Source organism: Rhinopithecus roxellana, chromosome 10 (assembly GCF_007565055.1).
Source record: "Rhinopithecus roxellana isolate Shanxi Qingling chromosome 10, ASM756505v1, whole genome shotgun sequence".
In the NCBI taxonomy this organism is placed as follows: domain Eukaryota; kingdom Metazoa; phylum Chordata; class Mammalia; order Primates; family Cercopithecidae; genus Rhinopithecus; species Rhinopithecus roxellana.
In genome coordinates this window covers 79855775-79871422 of record NC_044558.1, presented here as the reverse complement: position 1 = coordinate 79871422, position 15648 = coordinate 79855775, and the positions used below count along the sequence as shown (strand labels likewise).

General features: G+C 42.7%; 1 protein-coding gene across 3 annotated transcripts in view; it reads left to right on the top strand.

Moving 5' to 3' along the window:
* TMEM132B (transmembrane protein 132B) overlaps positions 1-10105 on the top strand; it is a 476296-nt gene extending 466191 nt beyond the window's left edge. For all 3 annotated transcript variants that reach the window (XM_030939991.1, XM_010368427.2, XM_010368428.2), the window contains 3 exons: positions 1777-2047; positions 3536-3727; positions 4647-10105. In XM_030939991.1, coding sequence (XP_030795851.1) covers positions 1777-2047; positions 3536-3727; positions 4647-5792 — 1609 coding nt within the window. In that variant the 3' untranslated portion in view covers positions 5793-10105. The remainder of the gene's footprint in view (positions 1-1776; positions 2048-3535; positions 3728-4646) is intronic.
* The last annotated feature ends 5543 nt before the right edge of the window (positions 10106-15648 follow it).

The window sequence follows — 15648 nt, the reverse complement described above, 5'->3', positions numbered from 1 at the left end:
CCCTGTCTTTATTAACTAATGGAAAGTAGTTAGTTCTGAGAAGCTTTAAAGACATCCTAGCACAGAACAGAGACATTCTCTGTGACATATTCAGAAGGATTGAAAAATAAAATGGGAATAACTTTTCAGTATGTTATTCGTTTGTTTTTGTTTTTTTTTTTAATTGAATGCTATGTTTCTTTGCCACCTAATACCATCTGTCTTACTCACGGAGATATTCATTTCTTACTTTGGGAAACCAAAATTTTTATGCTATTGTGCTGGTGAAAATTTTTTCTACCATTTTATAAATGGTTCTCAGACCTTTCAGGGAGGCAGAATGTCATATAGTAAAGAAAGTGGCTTTCAGAAGTCAAATGGAGCTGTATCCAGACCTGCGAATTGCCGGTTATCTGGGATACATATTAACCACTCTGAGCCTGGTTTCTTTATGCAAAAGTAAGGACATGTTTCATAGCTGTTGAGAAGATGAATGGGCTTAGCTATAGAAAGGAAGGGGACACACGCGATGGGGCAGCTGGTCTGGCTGTGTGGGCCCTGCCTCGGGAGACGGCCAGCTGCGTGGCCCTGGCTGAGTGGCCGCACAAACCACGTCTTGGTTTCCTCACTGGTAAGATCAGAGAAATAATTCAACCTCGCTCTTTGGGGCTGTGTGAAGATTACATGCATTAAATATGCATGGCTGTCGTGTGCTGTGTGGGCGATCGATGTCCGCTCTCATCCTTATGTAAACACGTGGAAGAGGACACACAGTAGGTCTAATTCAGCATGCATGAGTCACTCCCCTTCTCCCCTTTCTCCCCTGACAGAATCCGCAGGCACCGAGGGCACAGACTGGTCAGTAGTCACCAAACAAAGCACTCTCAAAGGGACACAGGACTGCTACTTCTTGAGGGGAAGGTTCTGGAATTGCAGAGACAGAGAGGCTTTCTCAGGGTGGATTGTGGACAGGTGGAGGTTAGAGGATAACAGGTGCCAGGGAGAGAGGAAGGGCCAGAACCATAAGGAAGGGAGAAGCCAGGACGGGCAACAGGAGAGACACATTTCAGATGTTTTAGCAGTAGCATGAGCAGGTTTGCTCGCAGAGCAGTGATTTTAGATTAGTGTAGGACGGTAGAAGGAAAGGATCCTTTGGCAGACCTTAGGGCCATTAGCTCAGGAAGCTGCTTCTTTCCGTACAGAATAGAGGGCCTCAGCCAATGAGGAGGTGGGGTGTTAGGACCATCCACGGCCGATGGTTCCTGGTTGGTCTGGGGTTCCTAAAGGGCCATTTCTGAGATGTCATCATACCTTGACCTCCTTGGTCCTCATGTGGAACTATGAGGGAGGAAAGGGGTCCAGCTGTTCCTATGTGTTCATTTCCAAGGGGAGGTAGCTGAGCCTGTGAGAGAGTAGAGAACTTGGCAGGAAGTCCAATGTCAAAATGAATCCAAACAGCAGTTCTGACGCATATCTTAGGTTCCTCCATCCCACAGGGGAATGGTTTTAAAATTACCAGTTTCCAGGACACCAAGACCAGAGCCTCAGCCTCTGTACAGGTCAGGAAGGCAGGAGCTGCCCTTGCCATTCCTGTTGCAAGCACAAAGCACGTGATCCTCACCAAAGTGCTTGTGGAATGAGTGAATGAACAGGGAATGGATAGATGGCTGAGCAGGTCCGGCAGGAGAAAGACCATTTCATTTCATTCTGTGGGCTCACCTAGAATCTGAAAACCAAGGGCATGTAGAACTTCTTAACAATGAGGACTTTGTTCTGTCTTGATTCCTTGTGCTCCAGGCCTACCCGGGATAGCGATGACGAGGACGATGAAGAGAAGAAGGGGCGAGGCTGCTCCCTGCAGTACCAGCACGCCACGGTGCGCGTCCTCACCCAGTTTGTGGCCGAGTCGCCTGACTTAGGGCAGCTGACCTACATGCTGGGCCCCGACTGGCAGTTTGACATCACTGACCTTGTGACCGAGTTCATGAAGGTGGAGGAGCCGAAAATCGCTCAGTTACAGGACGGCAGGACCCTGGCTGGTCGGGAGCCGGGCATAACCACGGTGCAGGTACACGCTGCCACACCTTGCCGCTTTGCCCAACACCAGTCTGTGTTGATGAGTGGCCAGGTAGAGGCTGTTGTGCAGATGTGTGTCTGTGTGTGCATGTGCACGTGGCCGTGCATATCAACGTGTGTCCCTGTGCATGTATTGCCTCTGTTTGTTTGTAAGAGAATAATGAGAAGCAATAGAGCATTCACCAATTTTAATAACCTAAACTCAGATTAATTTTCGTATTTTAGAGAGTTGAGAAAAATATCTAATCCCTTTTACCAAGAAGGCTAAATGAAACATATAGTGTGAATAATCTTTTCCCCAATATCATACTCTCCATTTTGTAATCACCAATAGAAGGTGGTTGAACTGCTGAAAGCTAGTTTTTTTTCCTCCTAACCTTGAAGTTTAACCATTTAGTTATATCATACCTTGTAGACAAAATTTTTTCAAAACATAATAATCCATAGCTAAATATTCTTTATCATAGTGACAGTAAAATTATTTTCTAGCCAATTTGACAGGATAAGTGTGCAGAAATGGTGCAGAATATTTCTTTATACAAATTTAAAATGTTTCTGCTCAGAGTTAACTAAGTCAGATTTTAATGTAGCCAAAGCTATATTTTTGGCAAAGCTGGATGAAACATGTTATGTTCTGTGTTTTCTATTTTTGTGTAACAAACTACCACAAACTAGCAGCTTAAAAAACACCTGTTAGTCAGCTAATATTTCTGCAGGCCAGGCATCCGCGTGGACCTGCTGCATTCTGTGCTCAGGGCACCACGAGGCTGAACTCCAGGTCTCGGCTGGCCTGGGCTCTTATCTGGGAGTTTGGGGAAAGACTTGGCTTCCAAGCTCCTTCAGGTTGTGTAACAGTAGTTCTTTGTGATTTTAGGACTGACCGAGGTCCCTGTTTCCTTGCCCACTGTCAGCCAGGGGTCACCAGGGGTCACTCTGCTCCAAGGCCACCTGCATTCCTTGTCACGTCGTCTCTTCCACCTGCAGTAATGGCTGGATGGAGTCCTCCCCACACTGAACCTCTAACTTCCCCTTCTGCCCCCAGCCAGGAAGAGGTCTCTCCTTTTAAGGACTCACGTGATTACATTGGGTCCACCTGAGTCATACAGGATACCCACCCTGTTTTAAGGGCAGCTGTGCCATTCTAAGTATTAGTTGTTGGGAAAATGTTGCTCTTGGAGTACCTAATATCAATGGACAGGTTTTTATTATTGCCTCTAAATTACATCAAGATTCTCTCAGAAAATACACGGCTGTTATCATGACATAAATCAGAGGAAAGTAAATAGACCAAGACGATCTTTATAAAACTCCTGTCATTGTTAAGTGTGATTGAACAACAGCATAATACTCTCCTAACCGATTCCCACAGGTGCATGCATTGAGCCGAGGGCTGGGGAGCACTTTGTTGGGAGCCCTAGTTAAGGGGTTCACGGTACTTATGAGGAGCAGAGATGCATGAGCCTCCTCGCTGACTTTTCAGGTCCTCTCGCCGCTCTCGGACTCCATCCTGGCTGAGAAGACGGTGATCGTCCTGGATGACCGAGTCACCATCGCGGAGCTGGGAGTGCAGCTCGTAGCTGGCATGTCTCTCTCCCTGCAGCCACACCGAGCAGACAAAAGGGCCATCGTCTCCACAGTCGCCGCCCTGGATGTTCTTCAGTCCCCACAGCAGGTGAGCGTCCCAGGGGCCCTGCCTCCCTGGTCAGTGGAGACAACTTCTCTCTCAGTTAGCACGTCCTGTGAAGGAGAGCAGGAGTCCTCATGCCTAGGACTGGGGATTCTTGAAGCTTCTTGTTTCTCATCCAGGCTGCCCTGTCTCTGAGGAAAGTGTTCAGAGACTTAGACATATTTCCTTTTATGTGCCTTTCCACACCCACCACATCCCCATACGCCATTTGCTTTCTGCTGGGCTTATCTGTGCCAGGCACAGCCTGCTGCTAGACCGTGACCAAAGGATCACATGTTTTCACTTTTGCCAAAGCAGGTGGTTTTTGATACTTGGAAATTCCATTTCAGCTACTTAAGCATGGCTAATAGGCACCAAATTGCTACTGTTTACAATAATTATGGTCAACTCTAAAACTTCCTCCCATCTCTAAACTTCTATAAATTATTTCTGAAGATACCAGAGCCACTGTGCCATTCCAGTCAGCCAGCCTCACAGTGCATCTTCCCCAATCCTTCCAGCCAGTGCATGTTTTGCTACATCACCACTGGGTTCTTAATGAAGAATGTTCGAAGTGATATTATCTTGAGCAGTAGCCTGATTTGTTGCACCTGAAATTGATTCAGATCAATTGCCTGATCTTTCAATATGTTTTTAAAAAGGTCAAATTCTATTGTATGTATGCAATAAATTATAGTTTAATGCTATCATTAAAGTGTATTATTTATTCCTTGTCCCAGTGAGGCTACAGCACATTATTGATGCCAGTTCTACCAGTTCAAGGCATAACAAGAACTGTTCAAGATTATAAAACTGTAGACATCTTCTCCTCATATTGAAACAATTTATATAGGAAATTATATTTATGTTTTCAAATTTGAAGGAACCTGATTGTAACATAATGCTTTGGTTTCATTTTCCTTAGGAAGCAATAGTAAGTTCTTGGATTTTGTTCAGTGATGGTTCGGTGACACCTTTAGACATTTACGATCCTAAGGATTATTCTGTTACTGTCTCATCATTGGATGAAATGGTGGTGTCTGTCCAGGCAAACCTTGAGTCCAAATGGCCAATTGTGGTTGCGGAGGGTGAAGGACAAGGGCCTTTGATTAAGTTAGAAATGATGATAAGTGAACCTTGTCAGAAGACCAAGAGGAAGAGCGTTCTTGCCGTGGGTAAAGGAAACGTCAAGGTCAAATTCGAACCCAGTGGTGATGAGCACCAAGGAGGCAGCAATGATATTGAGGGCATAAATCGGGAATATAAAGACCACCTCAGTAATTCCATAGAGCGTGAAGGAAACAAGGAGAGAGCAGTGCAGGAATGGTTCCACCATGGCACACCTGTTGGCCACGAGGAAAGTACCAACAAAAGCACAACCCCCCAGTCTCCCATGGAAGGGAAGAATAAGTTACTCAAAAGTGGTGGTCCAGATGCCTTCACAAGCTTCCCCACTCAAGGGAAGTCACCGGACCCCAATAATCCTAGTGACCTCACAGTGACCTCAAGGGGGCTAACAGACTTGGAGATTGGCATGTATGCCCTGCTCTGCGTCTTCTGCCTGGCCATTCTGGTCTTCTTGATCAACTGCGTGGCATTTGCCTGGAAATACAGACACAAAAGGTTTGCTGTGAGCGAGCAGGGCAACATCCCCCATTCCCACGACTGGGTCTGGCTTGGGAATGAAGTGGAACTTTTGGAGAACCCTGTTGACATTACACTCCCATCGGAGGAGTGTACAACCATGATAGACAGGGGCCTGCAGTTTGAGGAGAGGAACTTCCTTCTGAATGGCAGTTCCCAGAAGACTTTTCATAGTCAACTACTCAGACCCTCTGACTATGTCTATGAGAAAGAAATTAAAAATGAACCTATGAATTCTTCGGGCCCAAAGAGGAAGAGAGTCAAGTTCACTTCCTACACCACCATCCTCCCAGAGGACGGTGGCCCATACACCAACTCCATCCTGTTTGACAGCGATGATAACATCAAGTGGGTCTGCCAAGATATGGGGCTGGGGGATTCACAGGACTTTAGAGACTATATGGAAAGACTGCAAGACCAGATGTAAACTCCTTTCTTATGTTTGTATTCACCTTTATGCCTTCTGTTTTTTGAATGCTGGAGCAGTGAGTTTGATCAGCAATAGGGGATGATTTAACAAAGTTTGATTTGTGGAGGTCTGGTGGGATTCATTTCTAAGCAGGTAAAAGAGGTCTGGAGAGCTATAGAAGCTGGGTTTTAAGTCTGGATATGCCTCTAAAACAGCCACATGTGGGGACTGAAGAAATTCTAAGACAACAGTTTTATGGACTGCCTGGTACGAGCTCAGTGCAAATGTATTAAACCTGACCCCACAGACATTGTTAGTCATCTCGTGACAAATGGCCATGTGGAATTAGAAAAGATTTGGGTGTTGATTTTTCTATTCCTAGACCTTTTAAAGCACAGTGGACACTAATTGCCCCTTGGCCTGAGTTTAGACATACATGAAAGATGACTGAATGTAGCTATCCTGATTTGTCATGAGCGCTGCTCATTATTTTTATATACATTTGCACCTGCACCTGTTCCTTTGACCTCTGGAATTCTTTTTGAAACATGAAGAGAAGAAATTTCAGTCTTTTCCTTGAGCTCTGTTTGATTTACACATGAGTTTTCTTCCCTGGGATTTGCCATGTTATTTCCTGGGTCTCCATGCAGGATGTCAGGTTTTTCCAGTTTTCCGCACTTCTTCATCTAGGGATGGTATCCAAGAAGCTTATTCTCACTTTGTTTTTCCTTCCTTTATGTTGTTGAACTTTCTTGTATAACACTGGGACAAAGGGTTTTACTTAAAATGTTAATATACAATGAGGGAGGGCCATCTCTTTACAGTTTTCTACGTGAAGTTTCAAAAATTTGGAGAAAAGTTGTCAATCACAAACATTTATTTTTATTCTCTGCTTGTTGAAAACTCTTGGGGAACTCCTGGAGTGCATTTCTGAGGGTAAAAAGGCCCCAACATAGCTGTATTTATACAAGTACTTTGTGGCCAACACAATTTGTTATCCAAACTGAAGTCTTAAAGTAGAATTGACCTGCACAGAAAGGAAGTTATCTAGGAAATAGATGCAGATTGCACTTTCCATTTTACCAGAAGAAAAGTTTTTTTTTTTTTAAGTAAGTAGAATGACATTTCAAGTTAGCAATACATAGAAATCCATTCATACAATGACCAAAAAAAAAAAAAAAAAACCTCAATCATGACTCTGGCAGAGACAAAACATTGACAGGGTGTGCATTTGTGGAGAGAAGCAATGGGTTTCCCCGGAAAGTCCATACAAATAAGTGACTATTCCAGAACTCAAGAGGTAGCTATTGTAGAAAATAAAATTTAAAAACCACAGCTATTGAAAAATCAAAATGGCAAGAGAAAAAAAGAAACAACTCCTGCATAATATTTAAATAAAAATGTTATTTTTGTAGCATCATGAATGGTCTTAAGGCAAAAATTTCAGATTAGCAAAATGTGATGACATATTTATTAAGATCGTATTACTGGAAATGTAGACACTGGACTAGTATGCCTCATTATGAGCTTTACTGAGCCATTTGCATCTCTTAAGAAATATAATTTTAAAGGCCCCAAGTAGGAAAGATCTGCAGGAAGTCAGCTGAAGCAGTGCCCTGACCCCAAATGGCTGACAACTGAGCTAATCCAAGGAGAGGCGTTCAGTTGTTCTCTTATTGTAGATTTCCTTGGATGGGAACATGACAACCCAGCCTCCTCTAGCCATGACGTGGCAGCCAAAAAGTTCTTCCTGTATCTCTGACCCACAGGACTACAGTGTGTTTGTGAACAGTGCTGAAATTGCAAGTGATGTAAGCCTGATCTCCAGAGCCCAGTGTTCAGTTAGTTCTATAAAACGGGGCTTAGGAACTGAAGCTGGTGAAGTTCCAAAAATAGTTCGGTTTGATGGGATAAGGAAACGAGGAGAGCCAGGCATTAGCTGCAAAAGGAGCTTGCAGAGAGATGGCTGACACTTTATGGGAAGATTCCTCAGTCAGCCAAAAGCTTTTCAAAGAGTTTGGTGCAGAGGTAGCTCAGAGCCAACCATACAGGACCGAAGAAAGTTCATATGCTGATTGACACGTAGCTATCCAGGTGAGTCGGCTCCTTCTGTGAGGCTCTTCAGTCCTCTCTCCCTTTGGATCTCTAGCATTCCAGAAATACTGGGAATTCATTTCTGAAAATGAAGAACCTCCACTGAAATGGGGAGGAAATCTCTTACATACATACAGCAGGGTCCTGCCCACTGGTAAAGTTAAGACTTTGGGTGGGGGGTCTAACTGGGGAGGAGGTAAAGGAAATTATCACTGCCATGGGGAGTGTTATCAGGGAACATACAAATTAGACCATTCCCTCTGATGGCAGTGCTTGATGGGGTGCAGGGGGCAAACGGGAGCATTCAAACATGCCAGTGCTTTCTCAGTAGGGCTGGAAACTGGCCACAGTCCTGAAGATGCTTCTTGTGATTACTTAGAGTCACCCTGAGTGATAAAGCCCCTGTGTAGCCACCTTTGCTCCTTTGTGTTATAACCCAGTCAATTCAAAATAATAATCAATGGAAGGCCATGGGGGACGGGTTCCTTCCACCATAGAACCCACACCCAGATGTGTATAAACACATATACATACATATACCCCTGTGTATATGTGTGTGTGTGTGTCAATACTGAAGAGCCAGACAACAAACTATTTAGTAAGAATCAACAGTGACTGTCAGTTGTCCTCAGATTTAGCATGGATATTATTTTTCATGAAAGAATTTCATTAAAATATTTCCTCCTCTAAATATTTCCTGAAGATTATAAACCATGGGTTATAGCACCTTGTTTTCCAGCTAGTCAATATACAACTATTAGGCGCTGTGCCCCAAAATATCTAAAGTGGAGGTAAAGGTATAAACTATTAAGTCATGAAATCTAATTTTCTGGGGACCATGCATTTGCCTGGATTTTCCATGATTTTATGGCTGATAGACCCAAATTATTAGTCTTGATAAATAACCTGAACCAAACATTTATAAAGTCCCTTCCTCTCCCATGGGAATGGAATGCTCAGACTCCCACTGCGGGAGACACCAGCAAGCCTCTTGAGAAGGCACCAGACAGTGAACTCCATGGTCACGTGAAGGGAGGTTCAGATGCTAGATGACCAGCATACGACCTGGAACCATTGAGGATTGCAACCGCTGCCTCCAGGGTCCAGATGTGCTGCAGTAGAGGCCAGAGCACAGGAATCAAGAAGCAGCTGCCACATCAAAGAACCGATGCTTAAACACACAGGTGTGTTGCATTTGAGAGAAGGCAAGAAGAAAAGACAATAGAAGGTTGCCCTGGAAAAACAACACCTAGCAAACCTCAGAATGCTCCATGTGTCCCAAGAGAAGGAATAATTGACTTCCTAGCTGTTGTATAGTGCACACTGGCCAGGATAAATTCCCAGACTATAATAATCCTTACTATCTAGACAGAAGTTTCTATTTATGAAGTCATGCAGGGGGAAAGTTGGTTACTTTTTGTCCCATTGCCACATCTGTAGACTAAGTAATTTGTAACTTGCTAACTTCTAAGTTTTAGAACGTCCACCTTTGCGCATTTTGGTAGCAGTCTTGTTTCGTTATTTTAGAAAGAGGTCTTCCCATTACTGGGATGTTGGAGCCCTGTCAGAGACTCTGTGAGGGAACGATTCAGTCTCACAGCAAGGACCACAGAGCGTGGTTTCATCTGAACCCTACATGTCAGGGACACCAATGTGTTTTCCACTCTAATTACCTAAAAATGGTCTCAATTCTCCATTTCATTCTCTGTAAATGACATAACAGATGGTTTATAAACTCAGCAACCCTCCCCTTTTTATCAAAATTATATATGTGTGATGTAATGCATATCACCTGTCATGTAAAGGGACGGTATGGATGGTGGAAAAGTTATGCTGAAATATGGACTGCAGATATTTTTGTATGTAATATAGGCAATATAATGAAACACCGAGTTTTTTTTAAAATGAAAGCATGCAAAATTGTAGCTTTTAAATGTACAGACATCCCACTCCAAAATATCTAAACTGATAGTGGGAAAAACATTTGAGACCTAATAACATCATGAAATGCCCTGAATTTGGAATTCTGGCCTAGAAAGGATGTGGCTTATGTTGGGATTGATGATGGAATCTGCCAGAACATTTTCATCTTATTCTTCTTGACTTTTGGATTTTTTCCTTTTCTTTTTTTCTGGAAATATTTCGGAAATAAAGTGACTTCATTTTTCAGCATAAAGGTATATTCTAACCACAGGGTAATACATCGTTTTTAACATGAAAATAAACATTTAAACATTCTTCAGTTGTTTCATTATTTTATCTGCATGTTCCCTAAAGCAGCTGTATGGTTGGCTATAATATGGATTTTTTTTTTCTTTTCAGCCAGAGATTTTAATACTCTTGATGCAGTAATAAATGGACATCAAAAGAAAACATTTCTTAAAAGTTGCCAACATATTTTACTTTTAAAACATTTCTTATTTGTTTTCCTAGTAGGCTGGGGAAAGCTTCTCAACAGATGTCTCAGAAAAAGATCTGTTTCTCACGGCCCCGTCCAGGGTCAAACCATGTTGAAAGTCAGTGCTGAAATGCATGATGCTGTGGGTGTTTGAGAGCCTTTGACCTCTGTCCACCCTTTGATCTTTGCTTGTCAATGGCTTGGTCTTGTACATGTACTTGGGGCAGGGGCTTTGTACTAGACCCGGGGTGCTGAGGTTCCCAGAACAGGCAGAGCTCTAGAGACATAAGAAAACCACAGGGCAGGTGGGGATTCTGTTTGAGAGGCTGAAGTAGATGTTTCAGCTGAAAGATAGGCGGTACACTTGCCAAGTCCCTAGAGGGGCTAGAGGCTCTCTGTTGGTGTGTGTGTATTTCTTGAAACTGCAGAGTCATTTTTGACCTGCTGGCAAATGCTACTCTTTGCTTTCAGGATGAATAGGGATGCCTCCTAGGCAATAATTTGACATGTCGTAATAAATGCGCAATACCAAACCTAGTCTTTCTCCAGGCCCCTCAGACATCATTCAAGTAATTGGGTGTAAACACAGGAGTTGGCTTTGTGAAACTGAGGCAGGATTCCTGCCTCTAAACTATTGGCAGCAAAATGCCAAAAATGTGCTCCCAGTTGCAAAACCCCAGCCCCATCAGAATTGCTTCTCAGCACTTTGGGTAACTGTTTTCCACTAACAGCTTCCTCCTTGTCTTTTTCCTGGGAACATGGAAGCACTGACACAGAACTCCAGCACTTTGGGAGGCCCAGGTGGGCAGATCACCTGAGGTCGGGAGTTTGAGACCAGCTTGGGCAACATGGTGAAACCCTGTCTCTACTAAAAATACAAAAATTAGCCAGGTGTGGCGGTGCGTGCCTGTAATCCCAGCTACTCTGGAGGCTGAGGCAGGAGAATCACTTGAACCTGGGAGGTGGAGGTTGTAGTGAGCCGAGATTGTACCACTGCACTCCAGCCTGGGCAACAAGAGCGAGACCCCGTCTCAAACAAAAACAAAACAAGAAAAACAAAAATAACTAGTTCTTCCCAGATCTCAGCGTGCATGTATATATACAGTTTAGTAAAATATGTTTCAAGAAAAGGATAAAAGAAAGCTTGAAATAAGATTTGTAAAAGAATGAATGCTTTATATTTAGGCTTTGTGTGTGAGTGCAAAATGTAAACACGGCATTTGAAATTTTTTGGTATTGAAATCCTTAATGCCTGTTACTTTCTTTATGGTTTTATACAATCGAGATAGGTTCTGAAGTTTTTTTGTTGTTTGCTTTTAGAAATTTTAAAAAATACAAAAAAAAAAAATGCAGGAACATTTTCATCTGGGTTACTGTGTTTATAGACTATTCTATGGCTCAAGACAAATAGGACACCATCATTTTCCAGATAAGAAATAACAGTTCAAGTTCATTAGGGAAATTATCTTCCCGGTCCAAGAAAGCAATAATGTTATCAACTTAAAATATTGGACAATCTTCGTATTCTGTGAGATGCCTTTAAAATTTCTTTGGATTTAATTGCTGCTCTTGGTCAGTTGTTCAAATCAAACATTGTAATTTTATGCTAACGACAAGAGTCTCACGGGAGTCTCTTTAGATGCTGCAGGAACTGAGGGGATAGAAGACCTCTCTATACATCTACTTTGCCCATTGGAGTAAAGCACTTTACAAACAGAGAGATGGATGCCGCTTTGGGATTTGGGGTCTATGGGATGCTGATTTTTTTCAAACCTATTCGGAAATATTACGTCTTTGGGATGGCTGAAATAACTTTTGACCTGACACATCTTTCTTTACTTCCTGTGGCCAAAAAAAGCAAGTGAGACTTTCTGTTTCCCATTATAAGGCTGGAGCTGAAATAGTCTGCCATGTTATTGTTACCTCCTTTGTAAGAATTTGACTTTCTGAATGAAATAACAGATTGCCAGTGTCAACACTGACCATATGATATTGTTATTTCACTTAGAGATGCTTCCTCAAAAGAGCGTGCCTTTTTCCTCCATCATAACCGCTTTAGGATCTCTGTTTTATCCATGTATTTCCCACATAGTACAAGCGTTTTCCATTTCCATGAATATTGCAGGCTGAGAAGGAGCACACATCTGGCATTGATAAGCACACTGGCCCAGGCCCTCAGCCTTCTCATTTCATTAATCTGGTTGGTGACAGTTTCCATCGGGCACACCTGGAAATGTACATCGGACCTATTGCCGTCTCAGTTGCTGCAGTGCAGTGAATTACCCCAGAGCCACCAGTTCACATGCCCAAGAACTGGCCCATGGAGGGACTTGATCTCCAAGTGACTTCCTTTCTGTAGTTATCCTCTGCTGTGACCCTTATTTTGGACTTCTAGCAAGGGCACCCATTCAGTGTGGATTCCAAGAACAAAACCAATTGTCCAACCTCCATTACAGAAGTCTTCTAGGTATTTCCCACACATTATTGTGGGCCTAAGCAAACACCACAACTATGAAAGGCTGAGAGTGGAGAATTAAGTAATAAGGAAATGATCAAACCTAGGGAAAAATAAGTGGCTATAAAACACTGAAAGATAGTCACACCCACATAGCGCGTATCATGCAGCAGACCCGTGCTCTTAGAGGGAGGTAGTGTGTGTCTTCCCATGGCAAATAATTTTTACAATACTGCTCATGTATAATGTGTGTCTACAGGGCATGCTGTTGTCTCAAAATTGAAATGTGCATCTTAGGTATCAGTTCCCAGCCTCAGACTTCTCAGGCAGGTGGACCGGATCTCAGCTGCAGAACCTAGTGAGTGGCCAAACCTACACAGCCCAGCCAGTAGTGTACTTTGGGGTGATTGCAAGGCAGCAAATGGTGGGGACAAGTTTTGTCTGGCATTCGAAAAGGTGTTATCCCTTACTTTCCACATTTCTGAATCGGATTCTCGTTCCCTGGTAAATGCCAGATATTATAAACAGAGCATGCTGTTATGACATTGTGCTTCTATATACCTTTTTGTATAATGTATCTATCTCATTATATTACTTATGGTTTCAGTATGACCTGTTGTGTATGTTCCACCGTATATTTAATGTTTCTGTAAAGGCACTTCCAAACATTTTCAAAACGAAGAAATAAAACATGTTGGATGATTTCTTGTTATAGTAAAACGATTAATTGGTAGGTTCCAGGAAGTAATCTTTTCTTCAAATAGGTGTTCAGAGGTAGATATTTAGATGTCCTTAGGTCTGGCATAGAGGAAGCTATGTCTTCAGGTTCTTGATGGCAGTTATGGACTGAAACCTTGAGAATAAAGGAAAACAATGGCTGATTTAAGCATGAGGCAAGATTCCCAGAGAAATAGGCTGGCTCTTGAGCCCCAAATAAAATACTTTGGCAAAACATCATGTTGGGCCCTTGTCTACATTAGGAAGGGACCATCCAGAAAGAAGACAGTGGTGCCCCATGAATGTCTATAGCTAAGACATGCAAACTCAATTCTTGGAAAAGGGGAAGAAAAGTCCATTTTTCTTTAAAGCTGACAAAGTTGAGTTTTAATGACAGAAAAAGCTTTATTCAGATAAAGATATGAAGCTTTATTTTATAAAAAGCTCTATTTTATAAAAAGCTTTATTCAATAAAGAAATGAAGACATATCTTTATTCAGATATGTCTTCAGAAGTTTGACGTGACAGGGAAGTATTTATGAGGTCTGAGTGGCAGGAAAGCTGATTTAGGCACCAAAAATTCCAGTTCATGTTCATAGTCTTGGGATGTGTTACATTTAACTCCATAACAACTAAAATATTTCAATGTATTGAGTCTCCACTGCTCTGCAAATCTTAACCAGGTGAATGACCTCTATCATGCCATACCTCTACCCTCTTCAGACAATTGGCTTTAATGACTATGTTGCCTGAACTAAAGTCTGCCATTGCTAACTAAAATCTCCTAGAATTCAGCCTTAGAAAAGCAAATACCCGCCCATGACAGTGTCACGTTGGCTTTCTCAGATAACCGTGGCAGTCTTAAGCCAACATCCATGCTCCCTGTGATAGTCACTTGGGTCTGTAGCAGTTTCTTAACCAGCAGCATGGTCAGCACTACTGTAGACCTAAAGAGTTGTTTACAGAAATCCCTTCCCTTTGTGCAAAGGGCAATAACTTTATAAACAGAACATGGCTGAGATACAAGCATTTTTTCAACACCTTGACACTTCCTTTAAACCAAGATGTAAAACAGAACTCAAGAAGGCAGCATCTCCAAGACCTCTGATGCCACCTAGGAGCACGGTTAATCTACAGGTGAGTTTCCATAGTGGACTGGACACAAACTTGTCCTGAGCTACACAGAATGGAGAACCTTGCTTGGTGCTACAGATAATTATGCTGTTGAAAATTGATCTTTTAGTATTCTAAATATTTAAATAACACTTGTCCTAAAAATTGTTAGCATGAACTTGTACATTGTATATACAGGTATTCTTGTTTTAAACCTGCAAGATTAATGACAATACTGACATTGACGTTACCTAATATTAAGAGTGTATTTTTCATACAAAGCAGGGGAGAGCTTGTATTTCCAATTTCAGTGTTTCTTACTTTATTTCACAAAATCTCAAAGACCTTCTATGACCTAGGAACCTTCCAGTGCCCTTTTCAGCAGGAAGAAGAATGCATATTTGGGCCGGGCGCCGTGACTCACACCTGTAATCCCAGCATTTTGGGGAGGCCGAGGCGGGAAGATCATTTGAGGTCAGGAGTTCGAGACCAGCCTGGCCAACATGTTTAGTGAAACCCCATCTGTACTACAAACATAAAAATTAGACAGGTGTGGTGACGCATGCCTGTAGTCCCAGCTACTCGGGAGACCGAGGCAGGAGAATCACTTGAACCTGGTAGGCGGAGGTTGCAGTGAGCCGAGATCATGCCATTGCACTCCAGCCTGGGGGCCAGAGTGAGAAAAAAGAATGTATATTTGAATTTTTATACGTTATGGTGCCTGTTAACTGGATGACTAGTGTCCCTTTCTGTGTGCATTGAGAAGGTGATCAGAGATGAAGGAGGAAAAATCGGGAAAGTGATGTTAACCAAGGGCCAAATCAGGGAGCGTATTATTGTTTATCATCGTCACTCTATATGAGTCACAGCTGTCCTTGGGTTGGGAGGGTTCCTTCCTATTTAATTAGGAAATGTTAGCCCTTAAAGCTCATCTAGGGAGCATGATTAAATAACTGCTGCAAGTCTGAAGCTGCTCTACCTGGAGGATCTATAAACTAAAGCACTCTTTGGCCCTAACCTTTCTCTTCTCAAGGGGCCTCTGAACTTCCCATCTTTCCTTACGTGATCTGAAATCGAGTTCTGATGTTTGGAGACCT